At 40.1% G+C, this 14,806-nt stretch overlaps 1 protein-coding gene across 1 annotated transcript in view; it reads right to left on the bottom strand.

Moving 5' to 3' along the window:
• Positions 1-7,589: 7,589 nt before the first annotated feature.
• The window catches only part of chchd6a (coiled-coil-helix-coiled-coil-helix domain containing 6a), a 34,207-nt gene continuing 26,990 nt past the window's right edge, over positions 7,590-14,806 (bottom strand). The window contains exon 8 of the mRNA XM_077615728.1: positions 7,590-9,712. Within this exon, the coding sequence (XP_077471854.1) occupies positions 9,689-9,712 (24 nt within the window). The 3' untranslated portion in view covers positions 7,590-9,688. The remainder of the gene's footprint in view (positions 9,713-14,806) is intronic.

Below are 14,806 nucleotides of genomic sequence, written 5' to 3'. Positions count from 1 at the left end.
GTCAATCAGTGCACCAGAGGGGGAGGCAAACCAGGACCTGTGCCATGCATCATTAAGTTGAGTTTGGCTCCAAACCTGTGGATGGAGTCGTATAAAAAATGTAGTGTTGCCATGGTTAGCTAAATAATGATGTCCAGGGGCAGTTTCAGCCGTAGACTGCCTGCTAGAAAATAAATTGATGTTTTGCCGCCGGCTCATTGTTAATAATAGATTTTTAGTTTGCAGGTGAGCGGTGGCTGTACGTACTCAACTAATCCACTCATAATGTGAGCTGCTAGGAATGTTGCCATTTTAAATGGATAAAATATGCGCTTCTCCAAGTTTACGCAGGCACACTAAAGTTTACCCATTTTTTACAGCATATAACTACAATGAATGGAATTGGGATAATGCATAGCATCGTGTTGATCCAATGGTGGCCCGGCAGCTTGAGTGGTTAGCGCGTCAGCCTCACAGTTCTGGGGTCCTGGGTTCAAATCCAGGTCGGTCCACCTGTGTGGAGTTTGTATGTTTTTCCCGGGCTTTTGTGGGTTTTCTTCGGGTACTCCGGTTTCCTCACACATTCCTAAAACATGCATGGTAGGCTGATTGGACCCTCTAAATCACCTGTGTCAAAGTGGTGGCCCGGGGGCCAAATCTGGCCCACCGCATCATTTTGTGCGGCCGGAGAAAGTAAATCATGAGTGCCGACTTTCTGTTTTAGGATCAAATTAAAATGAAGATTATAGATGTATATTATAATTCCTGTTTTTTCCCTTTTTAAATCAAAAATTGCAATCTTTTGAATCCATTTTTTGGGTGTATTTTTAGTTGTAAAATCTGAAAATAAATACAGTGGTACCTCGAGATATGAACTTAATTTGTTGCGGGACTGAGGTTGTATGTCGATTTTATAGATGTATATTAAATTTCCTGATTTTCCCCCTTTTAAATGAATAATTGTAATTTTTTAATCAATTTTTTTCTGTGTTTTTAGTTCAAAAATCATTTTATAAAATCTAAAAATATATTTAAAAAAGCTAAAATAAACATTGTTTTAGATCTATAAAAAACTGAATATTCAGGGCTTTTAATCTAGTTCTTTTAATCAATTTATTTTAAAAAAATCTAAATATTATATCTAAAATGGTCCGGCCCACGTGAAATCAAATTGACGTTAAAGCAGCCCGCGAACCAACCTGATCTGACACCCTTGCTCTAAAATCTAAATTGTCCCTAGCTATGATTGGATGTCCTTTGTCTCATCGTGCCCTGCGATTGGCTGACTTCAGAGATGGATGTCAGAGGGGCTGCAGCCCTTCCAAGCTCATCCATATCTTCAACATAAAACCAGCAGTGAGTCTTTTTTGTGTTTTTTCCAAACATATGGCTCTGTGAAGATCTTGTCAGAACATCTTTGGCAGAGTGCTACTGATGGATGAAGTGCATGCTGGGTCACACGCTGCCTAGAAATATGGCACGATTCGGGGATGTGGCCATGCCCACGGTAGCTCGACACAAGATGATGGACATTTCAAAGAGTTGTTGACATTGAGCATTTGTTCGGCTCAATAGCAGGTTTGGGTCGTCACTGGCGTATCCTTGAAAAACGGGATGTCCGCATTAGCGATCGTAACGTATCAAAACGAAATTGAAAGGGACTACTGGGAGACGCAGTTCCTGCAGGAGAGCAAGACGTAGACAGGAGCTTTTCATCGACAGTACATGATTTGGCCTCTCCGACAATGATTATTCGAGGGAGAAGGCTTATCTCTCATTGATTGCTGATCATAGTCGTTGTTCCCTACAGCGGGAAACACGATCACATACCGTTGTTTTCGTATTTTATACACTTTTGGATCTTTTCAAATTGTGTAGGCCGTATAGCAACTTTTGTTACGGGAAAAAAGTAATTGACCAAAAGTACGTTTTTTTGTAAAACTGATCTCGTCATCCCCATTTCGGCACTTATCCGGGGCGTATAGCAACTTTAGTACGGGATTTTTTTTAAGTATGTTTTTTTGTAAAACCGATCTCGTTTTACCCATTTTGGCTCTCATTCGGATTGTGTCGGCCACCGGTAGCAGACGAAAATGCACGTACGTACTCCATACCTGGCAACTTATACGTTTTTCCCATATTTTATACGTTTTTTTATCATTTCAAATTGTGTACGCCGTATAACAACTTTAGTACGGTATTTTTTTTAGTATGTTTTTTGTAAAACCGATTTTCTTTGACAAAAACAACTTACCGTATTTTCACGACTTTTAGGCGCACTTAAAAGTCTTACATTTACTCCAAAATAGACAGGGCACATTATAATCCAGTGTGCTTTATATATGGGAAAAAATTAAAATGTGTCATTCATTGAGGGTGCGCCTTATAATGCGGTGCGCCTTATAGTCGTGAAAATACGGTATTAGAGTTGCATACCCGTCAACTTGTACGTTTTCCCGTCTTTAACACGTTTTTTTATCATTTTAAATTGTGTACGCAGTATAGCAACCTTAGTACTGGATTTTTAAAGTACTTTTTCGTAAAACAGATCTCGTTTTACCCGTTTCGGCTCTGATTCGGATTGTTTCAGCCACTGATAGCAGACGAAAACATCATCGTCGACTGCTAATATTGTCAACCGCGCATTCCTCTTTTCACCTGTCCGCCTTTTAACTATATTAATATAGCGCATCAGCTAGCAATGCACCCAGACAGTCAAGCTCTCAGCGTCCTACAGCGACATCTACAGAATCTTGAATTTAGTATATACAAAAGGCGCACCAACTGATTAGGCGCACCAACTGATTGGGCACCCCGTCCACTTCGGGGAAAATTTTATTAGACTTTTAAGTGCGCCCTATGTGAGTAAATATGTGCCGCCTTGCATTTGTACGGTATATTATCACTTAAGGGGAATTGCAATTATTAATAGGTGGAACGATTGGCCGAGTTTGACAGGTATTCAATCATTCAGTTGTTCAGATTCCAAAAGACTCAGATTAACGTGCAAATGTTTGAACATACAGTTCAGTCAATGGATTTTGCGGGGGTATTTGGACTTAATGTCTGCCAGTTGCTAAGATTACCCCTATCAGAAAAGTGTCACGAGATTCTAAAAGACCCTTCCTACCTTTGCTACGACGTTATCTACCCATTCTGAATTCAGCCTTGTCATCGACAATAAGTGAACATGGAAAATGAACGTAACCCGCGACCAGCAGCGCAATTTCATCTCCCCAGAACCTTCACAATAAGAGCGTATTGTCCGCAAGAAAGAGTAATGACAATAGACAGATAAAGAAAAGCCACGGCATTATGAAGTATTAAGCCACTCAGTACCAGAAGCAGCATTACAGAAGGAGGAAATAGCAGATGATGAAAGCAAGGATGAGTGGGGAGGAGGAAAAAAAATGACAGCCAAGTCCGAAGAAAAAGAGGAAGCGCTGATAAAACGGAGCACTAATCCGGGCTCCGAGACAGGGATTAAATTGCTCTCTAGCTGCGCAACGGTGGAGGTTAAGCAGGCTGTCCATTCCCTAAAACACCTCTCTTTTTCTCATCCTTTCTAATGGCATTAGAGAGGTGGAAGTCTTTAATCAGGGTTGAGGAAGAGAGCATGTGTGCCTTACAAAGAAACACACAGAAATAGTCTCGCCTGATCGGTTGTGCATCGATGAGGTAGCGGTATGCTAGGGTGGGTGAAGCGATTGAGAAAATGAATGAATGATTATTTGAGTTTTGGGCGGACGAGTGGTTAGCGCGTTGGCTTCACAGTTCTGAGGTCGAGGGATCGATCCCAGGACGATCCTCACTGTGTGGAATTTGCATGTTCTCCCAGGGCTTGCGTTGGTTTTGTCCATGTACACCGGTTTCCACCCACATCCTAAAACCATGCTAGGCTGGGTGAACACTCTAAATTGCCCCTAGCTATGATTGGTTGTCCGTTCCCATCTGCTCTGCAATTGGTTGGGCACTGATTTAGGGGGTACTCGGACGTTTGGTCCCCGGACGTTTGGTCGACCGGACGTTTGGTCGACCGGACGTTTGGTAGAATGGACGTTTGGTAGAATGGACGTTTCGTCGCCGGGTTGTGACTGTTGAAACCAGCTCTCAAAACCAAACGTCCGTTCTACCAAACGTCCGTTCGTCCAAATGTCCAGTCGACCAAACGTCCGGTCGACCAAACGTCCGGTCGACCAAACGTCCGGTCGACCAAACGTCCGGGGACCAAACGTCTTTCGACGAAACGTCTGGTCACGGATTTAGGGTGTCCCCCGCCTGGTACCCAAAGTCAGCTGGAATAGGCTCCAGCACCCCCACCCCATGAGCCAAATTGTGGGGGCAAGGAGTTCAGAAAATCAAGGTAAATATTTTTTCGCAAATTATCTTAAAGCCTAGCTATTAGATGAGCAAAATACTGTTTAATAGAATATTGAATATCTTCCTTTCTGTTTTTATTTGACAAATTGTGATAATGACAGGCTGATTTTTGCCTCATATCATGTGTGCTGATATGACTTTGGTGACCGTTTCCAGGTCTGTAATCTTTGTCCAATTGCACTTGCATACAAAACAGCCCCCCTAAACTACCCTCCGTCACCCTCCGCAGCTGCAGTGGTAATTGCACATGGCATGGGATTAAGAGGGAGGAGAGCGAGTACGCTATCTGAATGCACTAAACGTCATCCCGTTCACTTTCGCCGCAGCCTTCACTTGACACTGTTTCCGTAGCAACATATGCATGCCTGCGCTCCCCGCGCCAAGGCCGCGTGACTTCTTTTATGAAGAAATGTCCACACGTTCGTGTTTAGACGAGCACCGCCAGCCTCGCTCGATGCGGCAAACGAATTACCACCACCACAGCGGAGTAAAACCGGCCGGCGAGAAAGGAAATGTAGCCACTTGAGTAAAATGCATTATGTGGAGTCAATCAAGTAGAGGGGTGGTCACCTCCTCCACACAGCTGGCTCGTTCTCAAACATGTCAACTGCCTGGAAAGAAAGCATATGGAAATGCGGTCCACATGATTTCCCCGCAAACTATTACCGAGGAGCCGAAAAATGACATTATGGACTTTTCTAAATAGCGTAGCACTCAGGTCTACCTGAAAAACTTTCCTTAGATACTTAGTAAAAAATGGGTCTGCCAAGGGTAGAGATATAAATGTTTATACATTTCATTATTTTATAAACCTTAAAAGTGCCTTAAAATTGTTGAATTTTACGATTTGTCTCGTATAAGCCGCCCCGATTCACAATTTTCACCTCCATGTTCATGGTTTTAATAGTGAGTACAAATGTGTTACTTTGAAGGGAAAATCTTAAGAAAAATCATTGCACGTGGTATTTCTGAGATACTGTAAAAATCAAAAGGATCGTCTAGTAAACATGTGTCAAAGTGGCGGCCCGGGGGCCAAATCTGGCCCACCGCATCATTTTGTGCGGCCCGGGAAAGTAAATCATGAGTGCCGGCTTTCAGTTTTAGGATCAAATTAAAATGAAGAGTATAGATGTATATTAAATTTCCTGATTATCCCCCTTTTAAATCAATAATTGTAATTTTTTAAGCCATTTTTTGTTTTTAGTTCAAAAATGATTTTGTAAAATCTAAAAATATTTTTAAAAAAGCTAAAGTAAACATTGTTTTAGATCTATAAAAAACTGAATATTCAGGGATTTTAATCCAGCTCTTTTAATCAATTTATATAAAAAAATCTAAATATTAATTTGTGCGCATATAAGCTTGATTCAGTCATCATTTTTTTAAGCGACGAATGCGGCTTATATGCGAGAAAATACGGAAATACAGACAAAACACTACAAATTGGCTTGTGATTAGGAAGCACTTAAGATTGTGTGTTCTTCAATAGCGCGTTTTACATTCATTTTCTCAACCGCTTATCTTCATGGGGGGTTGCTGACACCCTCAATCAGTGGCCAACCAATCACAGGGTGAGCATTTTAAGGTATTTTTAAATTCCATTGTTGACCAGAACAAGTACAATAACAATTAGAAAAGATTATTATGCTCTATTTCATTTGTAAATGTTCAGACTCCACCACTGTGTAATTCACATGCAGTCTTACATTCACGTATTACAAAATATTATATTAAAAGGATTACCTTGTTTCCTTCGTTCTTGTTATCAGCGACGCTTCAGGAGGAATTTATTAAGCCAGAATAAGTAGCTCCAAAATTTTGGATGGTCTCTGGAGCCGAGTGAGGAAAGAGCCCTAATTGGAAAACGGACAAATTCATTGGAGGCAAGCAATAAAACAGGCCCGGACAAAAATGATGGTACTCAAAACTTAATATTTTGCCACACAATCTTTCGAAGCAATCACTGCAATCAAACGATTTCTGCAAGTGCCAATAAGATTTTCTTTTCCATCTGTCAACAGCCATTTTGGCCCACTCCTCACGAGCAAACAACTCCAGCTGTCTCAGGTTTGAAGGGTGGCTTCTCCAGATGGTACGCTTTAGCTTCATGTGATGTTAAGATCCAGGCTCAGACCGCAACGTCAGAAAAGTCCAACGGTTTTCCTCTTCGCCATTCTTAGTTTTTGGCTGTTTTGGGGCCGTAATCCTGTTGTAAGACCCGTGAGCAGTGACTGAAACTAAGCTTTATGACACTTGACAGTAAAGGTTTCTGCAAAATGTCTTGATTCGGGAATCTAATGCTGAAAAGCAGACCCAGAACTTCGTTGATTTGCCTTCGTGTTTGCGCACGTGTTTTCGGGTTCGCCTAATTTTTGGGTACTCGGACGTTTGGTCGACCGGACGTTTGGTCGACCGGACGTTTGGTCGACCGGACGTTTGGTCGACCGGACGTTTGGTCGACCGGACGTTTGGTCGACCGGACGTTTGGTCGACCGGACGTTTGGTCGACCGGACGTTTGGTCGACCGGACGTTTGGTCGACCGGACGTTTGGTCGACCGGACGTTTGGTCGACCGGACGTTTGGTCGACCGGACGTTTGGTCGACCGGACGTTTGGTCGACCGGACGTTTGGTCGACCGGACGTTTGGTCGACCGGACGTTTGGTCGACCGGACGTTTGGTCGACCGGACGTTTGGTCGACCGGACGTTTGGTCGACCGGACGTTTGGTCGAACGGACGTTTGGTCGCCGGGTTGTTACTGTTGAAACCAGCTCTCCAAATTATAATCATGAGAGAGAGAGAGTTTAATATCTAAATATCTAATATCGAAATATCAACAGTAACCTCTCTGTCATAATTTGACAGCGAGCGAACCCGGCAACCAAACGTCTCTTCTACCAAACGTCTGTTCTACCAAACGTCCGGTCGACCAAACGTCCGGTCGACCAAACGTCCGGTCGACCAAACGTCCGGGGACCAAACGTCTTTCGACCAAACGTCCAGTCATAAATTTTTGTGTCAAGGAACAGAGCTCATAAAAATCCTTTTAAAAAAGCCCAAACCAGACATTTTCAGGGCAAGTTTCAGGGAAAACATTCTTTGGACTGATAAGACGGAACTGGAACCAAATCAACTCTATACTAGGTAGACTTTGACAAACTAGAATGTAACATTGAAAATCTTTTGATTGGACCCTTGTGGATTCTATTAACCGAAGGAATACTGACAAGTTAAAATAGGCCATTTAAACTTTAATAAAATAAAATAATCCAATACTCAAGTCATCGCCTTGACCAGAGGTCAGCAACTCGTGGTTCTAGAACCCCAATGTGGGTCTTGCATCCAACTGTTGGGGCTACCTGTGACGCTGCAAAGTAATTAGTATTGGATCAAATCAGATTTTATTATTGTTTGTCCATTTTTAAATATAGTTTAATTGAAAATACAATGGTTGTATTATTTCTGTCACCCAAAATAGGCATCACATCTGCCAATAGGTGCGACACTCAGTAGAGTTAAGATCTTGAGCCCAAAACCTGAACCTGGACCGACCCCAATTATTTTTTAAATAAATAAATGTTTTAAAAATGTATACTAAAACAAAGTGTGGATGCTAAACTAAGGAATACTTGTTATAAAATAAATAATTTGGAATTTTGGAGAAAACAGAGAAGGCGCTGTAATATAATTGCAATTGGAGGCGGGGCCACAGAGCCAAAGCATGCTCTGCTCACGTCGCAAGAATTTAAGGATAAACTAAACACGTACCGGTACCGTTAAGATTGAATTTTGTAAAAGCTTCAAATTGATTGTTGAATATGCTAGAGAAATTTGTGTTGGCCTCGATGAATGTAGTCAATGTGGCACTTTTTCAAAAAGACTGGCTGTTTAACAAAACAAATGGCTGAATGTTAAGACCAACCGTATGTATACATGTACATCTGTGTATGTATATGTATATTTATATGTATGCATATGTATGTATATGCATATTTATTTCAGCAAAATGCTTTTTTTATTTTTTTATATATTTATGTATGTATTTATTTATTAACTTATTTATTACCTATTTATTTATGTCTAAAATATCTTTTCCTGTGCCTGTATTCTCACCCTCTTGCTACTGTGACAATGAAATTTCCTGAATACGGGATGAATTGAGTTATCCAATCCAACCTGGATGCTGAGCAGGCATTTAAACAGTTGAAATGGTCAAACATCTATATTATCATATTAAAGATGTTTACACAGTCTTGTTTGACTTAGATTTCGTTACAAACGACAGGTTTTAATCTGTTATCAGACTTGGGTCGGGAGTTCCGAGTCCTCACAAATAAAATATTAAATTTCAGGTTTGCTTTGGGCTCGAGTCTGAAAATCAAGTTAATTCCTCGGGTTCAGTCCGGGTCGGGTTTTTGGACCCGTCGGGTCAGATTTTTTTCGTCCCGATCTTACCGCTAACACTCATACGCCCATGGCAAATCTGTCTAACAACCCGGATTAATTCAGACCTCACCGTCGCAATGTAGGATCGAGTTTTTTGGCCCTCACGTGAAATGTATGCATTTGGGATTCTGGCAAATTTCGCATCATATCTGTGAGCAGATGTTCTCTAGCATGAACTTTATAAAAAAACGAGGACTGCTAACACCTGACAGATGTCTTCTTACGCTCGTGTTTGAAGCTCAAAGTGGCCTAACCTGATGTGATGTGTACGGCGAGATTTAGGAGCCAATTATCAAGTGACTAATATTTTGTTAAACTTGAATTTTTTTTGTCAAAATGACCGATGGTTCTGAGTAGTTCCTTTTGATTGGCATCCCGAATAGACACCAAAAATTGCCGACCCCTGGCCTTGACAAACATATGTTCCTGGGTGAAATAGAATAGCACACATTTTTAAAGCAGTGCATTTGAATATAATAATGTTCCACATAATCCAAAAACATTCATCTTTTTTATCGCCAAGTAGCAGCAGAAATTCACAAGCAAAGTGAACTTGACATTTATGTGACGCATGAAAGAACCTTGAATGCGTCTTCACTGTTTGCAATAGCGCAAATAGCTTCAAATGATGTTGTCAAAGATTGATTTGAAACTGTAGAGTCAGACCTCAAACACAATATTGACTTTTTTTTCCTTGCGCAGCGTAAAAAGCCGCAGTGCAGATTTATAGTGTAATTTCAATGGACGTTAACGGAGATAAATAGCATAAAAGAACATTTCGACATCAAAACGTGCTAACGGCAGTTTGAGTCTCCCATAATTCAACACAGGTTTATGATCAAAGATGAGACTTCAGAGGTTTACTAAAAAACTAGTATTGTCTTCATCCTTGGTTCACCGTGTACTTCTATAAACAAAAACAGAGAAAATTGAGCAAACGTTAAAAACAAAAACTATGATCAGTGTCCGATGTCAATAGAAGAAAAAAAAATTGCAGAAACAGCATAAAAATGAAAAATGTGCACATTTAGAAACATTATTCCAGTACCATATTTTCTCGCACGTATAAACCATACCCTTAAAATCGTTGAATTTTACTATTTCCCTCATATAAGCCATACCCTTAAAATCGTTGAATGTTACAATTTCCCTCATATAAGCCATACCCTTAAAATCGTTGAATTTTACAATTTCCCTCGTATAAGCCATACCCTTAAAATCGTTGAATTTTACAATTTCCCTCGTATAAGCCATACCCTTAAAATCGTTGATTTTAAAATTTCCCTCGTATAAGCCATACCCTTAAAAGTGTTGAATTTTACAATTTCCCTCGTATAAGCCATTCCCTTAAAATCGTTGAATTTTACAATTTCCCTCGTATAAGCCATACCCTTAAAAATTGTTAAATTTTACAATTTCCCCCGTATAAGCCAGACCCTTAAAATCATACAATTTTACAATTTCCCTCGTATAAGCCATACCCTTAAAATCATTGAATTTACAATTTCCCTCGTATAAGCCATACCCATAAAATCGCTGAATTTTACAATTTCCCTCGTATGAGCCATACCCATAAAATCGCTGAATTTTACAATTTCCCTCGTATAAGCCATACCCTTAAAATCGTTGAATTTTACAATTTCCCTCGTATAAGCCATACCCTTAAAAATTGTTAAATTTTACAATTTCCGCCGTATAAGCCAGACCCTTAAAATCATACACTTTTACAATTTCCCTCGTATAAGACGCCCCCCGATTCACAATTTTCACCTTCATATTCATGGTTCCAATAGGGAGTACAAATGTGTTACTTTGAGGGAAAAATCTTAAGAAAAATCATTGCACATGGTATTTCTGAGATATTGTATGAATCCAAAGGATCATCTGCAGGATTTCAAAAAGTTACGAGAGCAGTACAATCAGGAAGTGTGTCCGTAGCTGTCTAGTTTGTCAACTCCAGGTAAGATGGCGGCGCCCTGAGCGAGCAATGGCAGGCACAAGTGTGTTTTTTCATGTTATATGCAAGATACGTTTTCTTCTTCTTCTTGAATTTCATTAATAGATGTCAAAATAATTTCTGTTAAGTGTTTTTTCAGTTTATCTTTTCTCTATTTTGAATTAAATGACCGTATCGGCTGCATTGTCTTGCGTTATGGTATTTCGTCTTTGCCACCTTGCAGTTTCGTGCATGACAACTCTAATTTGTGCGCATATAAGCCGTACCCTTGATTCAGGCATCATTTTTTAAGCAACAAATACAGGCTATATGCAAGAAAAATGCGGTATCCATGACTACCGTATTACCCTTACCAACTTTTGTCCTAAATTTAAGGGATTCACTCAGAAAAAAGATGACGCACATGAAAGGGTTTTCAAGACTGTCAAAAATTAAAATCCTAGTTTTCACATTATCCATTAAAAAAATGAAGTACCCAAGGGCATCTTGCGGATAATTATCAAGCAATCACAGGCTTTTTCAAAAGCAAAAGCTGCAAAATACAATAAATGACATTTATTGTATTTTGCAGCTGCAACAGCATGCTCAACCACACTAAAATCTCTTTTTTATCTTAACTAATCAATTCAATAGCAGAACACGTGATCATTTCACTTTGCCAAACACTAGAAAATCAATTAAACGGGAGAAGAAAAAAAATGAAGGCGCTTTAGACAAACTATTGGAAAGCATCACAGAACCAATTTTAAAGTTTCAGTTGAAAGTCCTCAAAACAGCCATTAAAAGGGAAGAATAATGTGATGCTATTTGTTTATTTATTGACGAAAGATACAGAAGAAAGAGAAATTGATCTCTCTGGGACTACAGGTTCGAACCGGGGTACGATCACAAAAGAGGCATTAAAAAAAAAGAAGATGAGAGGCAGATAGAAAAACGGACAAAGGCTTTGAAAAAAACGATGGACCACTTTGATAATGCGGTGGCTTGGGTGCAAAATAAAAAAAAAAGGAAAGAAAAAAAACTGTGAGAAACCCCACTGCTGCACTCTCTTATCTCAGCGGGGGGGCTTGAGTTCCTCATACCTGCTTCCTGTGCAAGTTGCAAGCAGCAAAACACCAAACGTACGACGAGGGACGAGGCTTTCAAAGGAACTCGAAGCTAACGCAAGGGAAATTATCAAGGGTCATCGTCGAGATGTGTTGTCAACTTCTACCTTTTTCTCGTATTTTATGTTTTTTTTATCATTTCAAATCGTGTATGCCGTATAACAACTTTTGTATGGGATATTTTAAGTACGTTTTTTTGTAAAAAACGATCTTGTTTTAGCCATTTTGGCTTTAATCCGGATCGTCTCGGTCACTGGTAGCAGACGAAAACGTCATCGTCAATTGCTAATATTTTCATGCTTTAAGCATGATATGCAGAAACGCATTCCTATCTCACCCTTTTCATTATTTAAATATAGCGCGTCAGCAAGCAATGTACCCAGACATTCAAGCTGTCAGGGTCATACGGCGACATCTACAGAATCTTGAATATAATGCTCCAAGATGGCGCCGTCACGCGGCAGCCGGTCGCAGTAGCGCTGTCCACTCTTATTTGTTTTTCGTGTTTTACAGCCTGTATCTGTATTCTCACCCTCTTGCTACTGTGACAATGAAATTTCCCGAATACGGGATGAATAAAGTTATCCAATCCAATCCAATCCTGATTGGGCACTTTGGAGAATTTTTTTGACTTTTAAGTGCGCCCTATGTGAGTAAATATGTGCCGCGTTGCATTTGTACGGTTTATTATCGCTTAACAGGCGGCTAAGTGGTTAGCGCGTCGGCCTCCGAGTGGGGGACCTGGGTTCAAATCCAGGTCGACCCACCTGTGTGGAGTTTGCATGTTCTCCCCGGGCCTGCGTGGGTTTTCTCCGGCTTCTTCCCACATTGCAAAGACATGCATCATAGGCTGATTGGACACTCTAAATTCCCCCTAGCTACGAGTGATTGGTTGTAGGTCTCATTGTGCCCTGCCATTGGCTGGCCACTGATTTAGAGCAGGGGTGTCAGACTCGGGTTGGTTCGCGGGCCGCGTTAACGTCAACTCGATTTCATGTGGGCCGGACCATTTTAGATATAATATTTAGATTTTTTTTATAAATTGATTGAAAGAACTGGATTAAAAGCCCTGAATATTCAGTTTTTTATAGATCCAAAACAATGTTTATTTTAGCTTTTTTTAAATATATTTTTCGATTTTACAAAATGATTTTTGAACTAAAAACACAGAAGAAATGGATTAAAAAATTACAATTATTGATTCAAAAGGGGGAAAATCAGGAAATTTAATATACATTTATACTCTTCATTTTAATTTAATCCTAAAACAGAAAGTCGGCACTCATGATTTACTTTCCCGGGCCACACAAAATGATGCGGCGGGCCAGATTTGGCCCCAGGGCCGCAACTTTGACACGTGATTTAGTGTCCTCCGCCTCTAGCCCCAAGTCAGCTGGGATAGGCTCCAGCACCCCCTGCGACACTAGTGAAGATAAAGCGAAGATAAAGATGAGATTATCACTTAATAAGGGGAATTGCAATCGTTAATAAGGGGAGAAAATGGCCGATGTTGAGAGGTTCGGGTTCAATCAGTGAGGTGTGCAAAAATGCCTCCCCATCTGTACACCTTTTCTCTTTCTTGTTTGGGAACATTGCGGTATTTGAAGGCCAGAAAAGGCACAAAAGAGGTGGTAGATTTGACTCTTCGATAGCATGCGGCGGAGCAACAAAAGGTTGCGGGAAAAAGAGAAAGAAAAGTGAAGTGATAATGGGGGAATGGGACAAAGATGGTGGGCTGATAATGAGAATGAAAAAAAAATGAAAAAGAAGGAAGGCTGTGCACATTTAACAACAGAGGCTTAGAATGATGAAGGTTCATGTCAGATTGGGACGCCTCCCAGCACATTTTAAATCCTCGTTTGGAAGAACCAACAGTTTGAGAAAATTGTCTGACACTCCCCATGATGAAATTTAAACACAAATAAATTGAAATGTCTTTTGTAACTGTGGAAACGTTGCACTCCTGTGTCTATTTACACTTTTTTTTAACTATACGTGACTTCATATTGTTTTATGCACTCTAAATATTATTTCTAAAACTAGAAAAAAATATTTTACAATCATTTGGAAGATAAAAATCCCATTTTAAATCCAAATAATTAATGTTTGAGTTCTGCTTAAAACCTTGTGCTGCCAACTATACTGTAAAAAAAAAATCAGCGTGAACTATTTCCCCCCTGCGGTTGCTTCAATTGCTTAGGGACACCTTCCCCAGCATTTTTCATCATATTAATTGATCTGTTTTTTGACAAGTCACGAACACATGTACAGGTACAATCATTATGTTGTGTTCCAATTACATTTCACACCGGTCTGTCCTGCATCTCAAACCCATTTTTCCTTCTCAATTCCCTCATTTGATTGCCTCATTATCAACTACTTAGCTTCACACCGGTAAAAGTTGGCGTTGCGTAAAAGTAAAACTTCACTGTCATACCTCTACTTACGAATGAATGCCTTTAGGTACGAAATTTTCAGGTTACAAAATTTTTATATGCAAATGAGGGCCTTGACATACGAAAAAGATCCAAGTTAAAAAATCCCTCAAAAAGTAAATGCATTTCCTTATCCGTTATTTTATTTTGGAAAAACCTTGCTACCCTCTACTAGGCTCTCATTGGCTGTCTCTCAACAACCACTATCCATGTTTCAAGATTCTCAAGACAAACAAATAAAACGCTAAACAAAAGTTATTTTGACGTCTAAATTCAAGTAAGAAAAAAAACGTATCTTGCATAAAGCGTGAAAAACTCATTGCTCGCTCAGGGTGCCGCCACCTTACTTAGGATGACAAATTAGACCGCTACGGACACACTTCCTGGTTGTATTGCTCACTTGACTTCCTTTTTGAATTTGTCTACTTGCAGGCAACACCCTTTCACAAATCCAATAAACGATTCCTTCGATTCATACAGTAGCTCAGAAATATCACGTACGA

The sequence above is a fragment of the Stigmatopora argus genome, chromosome 1 (assembly GCF_051989625.1).
Source record: "Stigmatopora argus isolate UIUO_Sarg chromosome 1, RoL_Sarg_1.0, whole genome shotgun sequence".
Taxonomy (NCBI): Eukaryota; Metazoa; Chordata; class Actinopteri; order Syngnathiformes; family Syngnathidae; genus Stigmatopora; species Stigmatopora argus.
The sequence above is the reverse complement of the archived record's forward strand: the minus strand, read 5'-3'. Positions and strand labels throughout refer to the sequence as shown.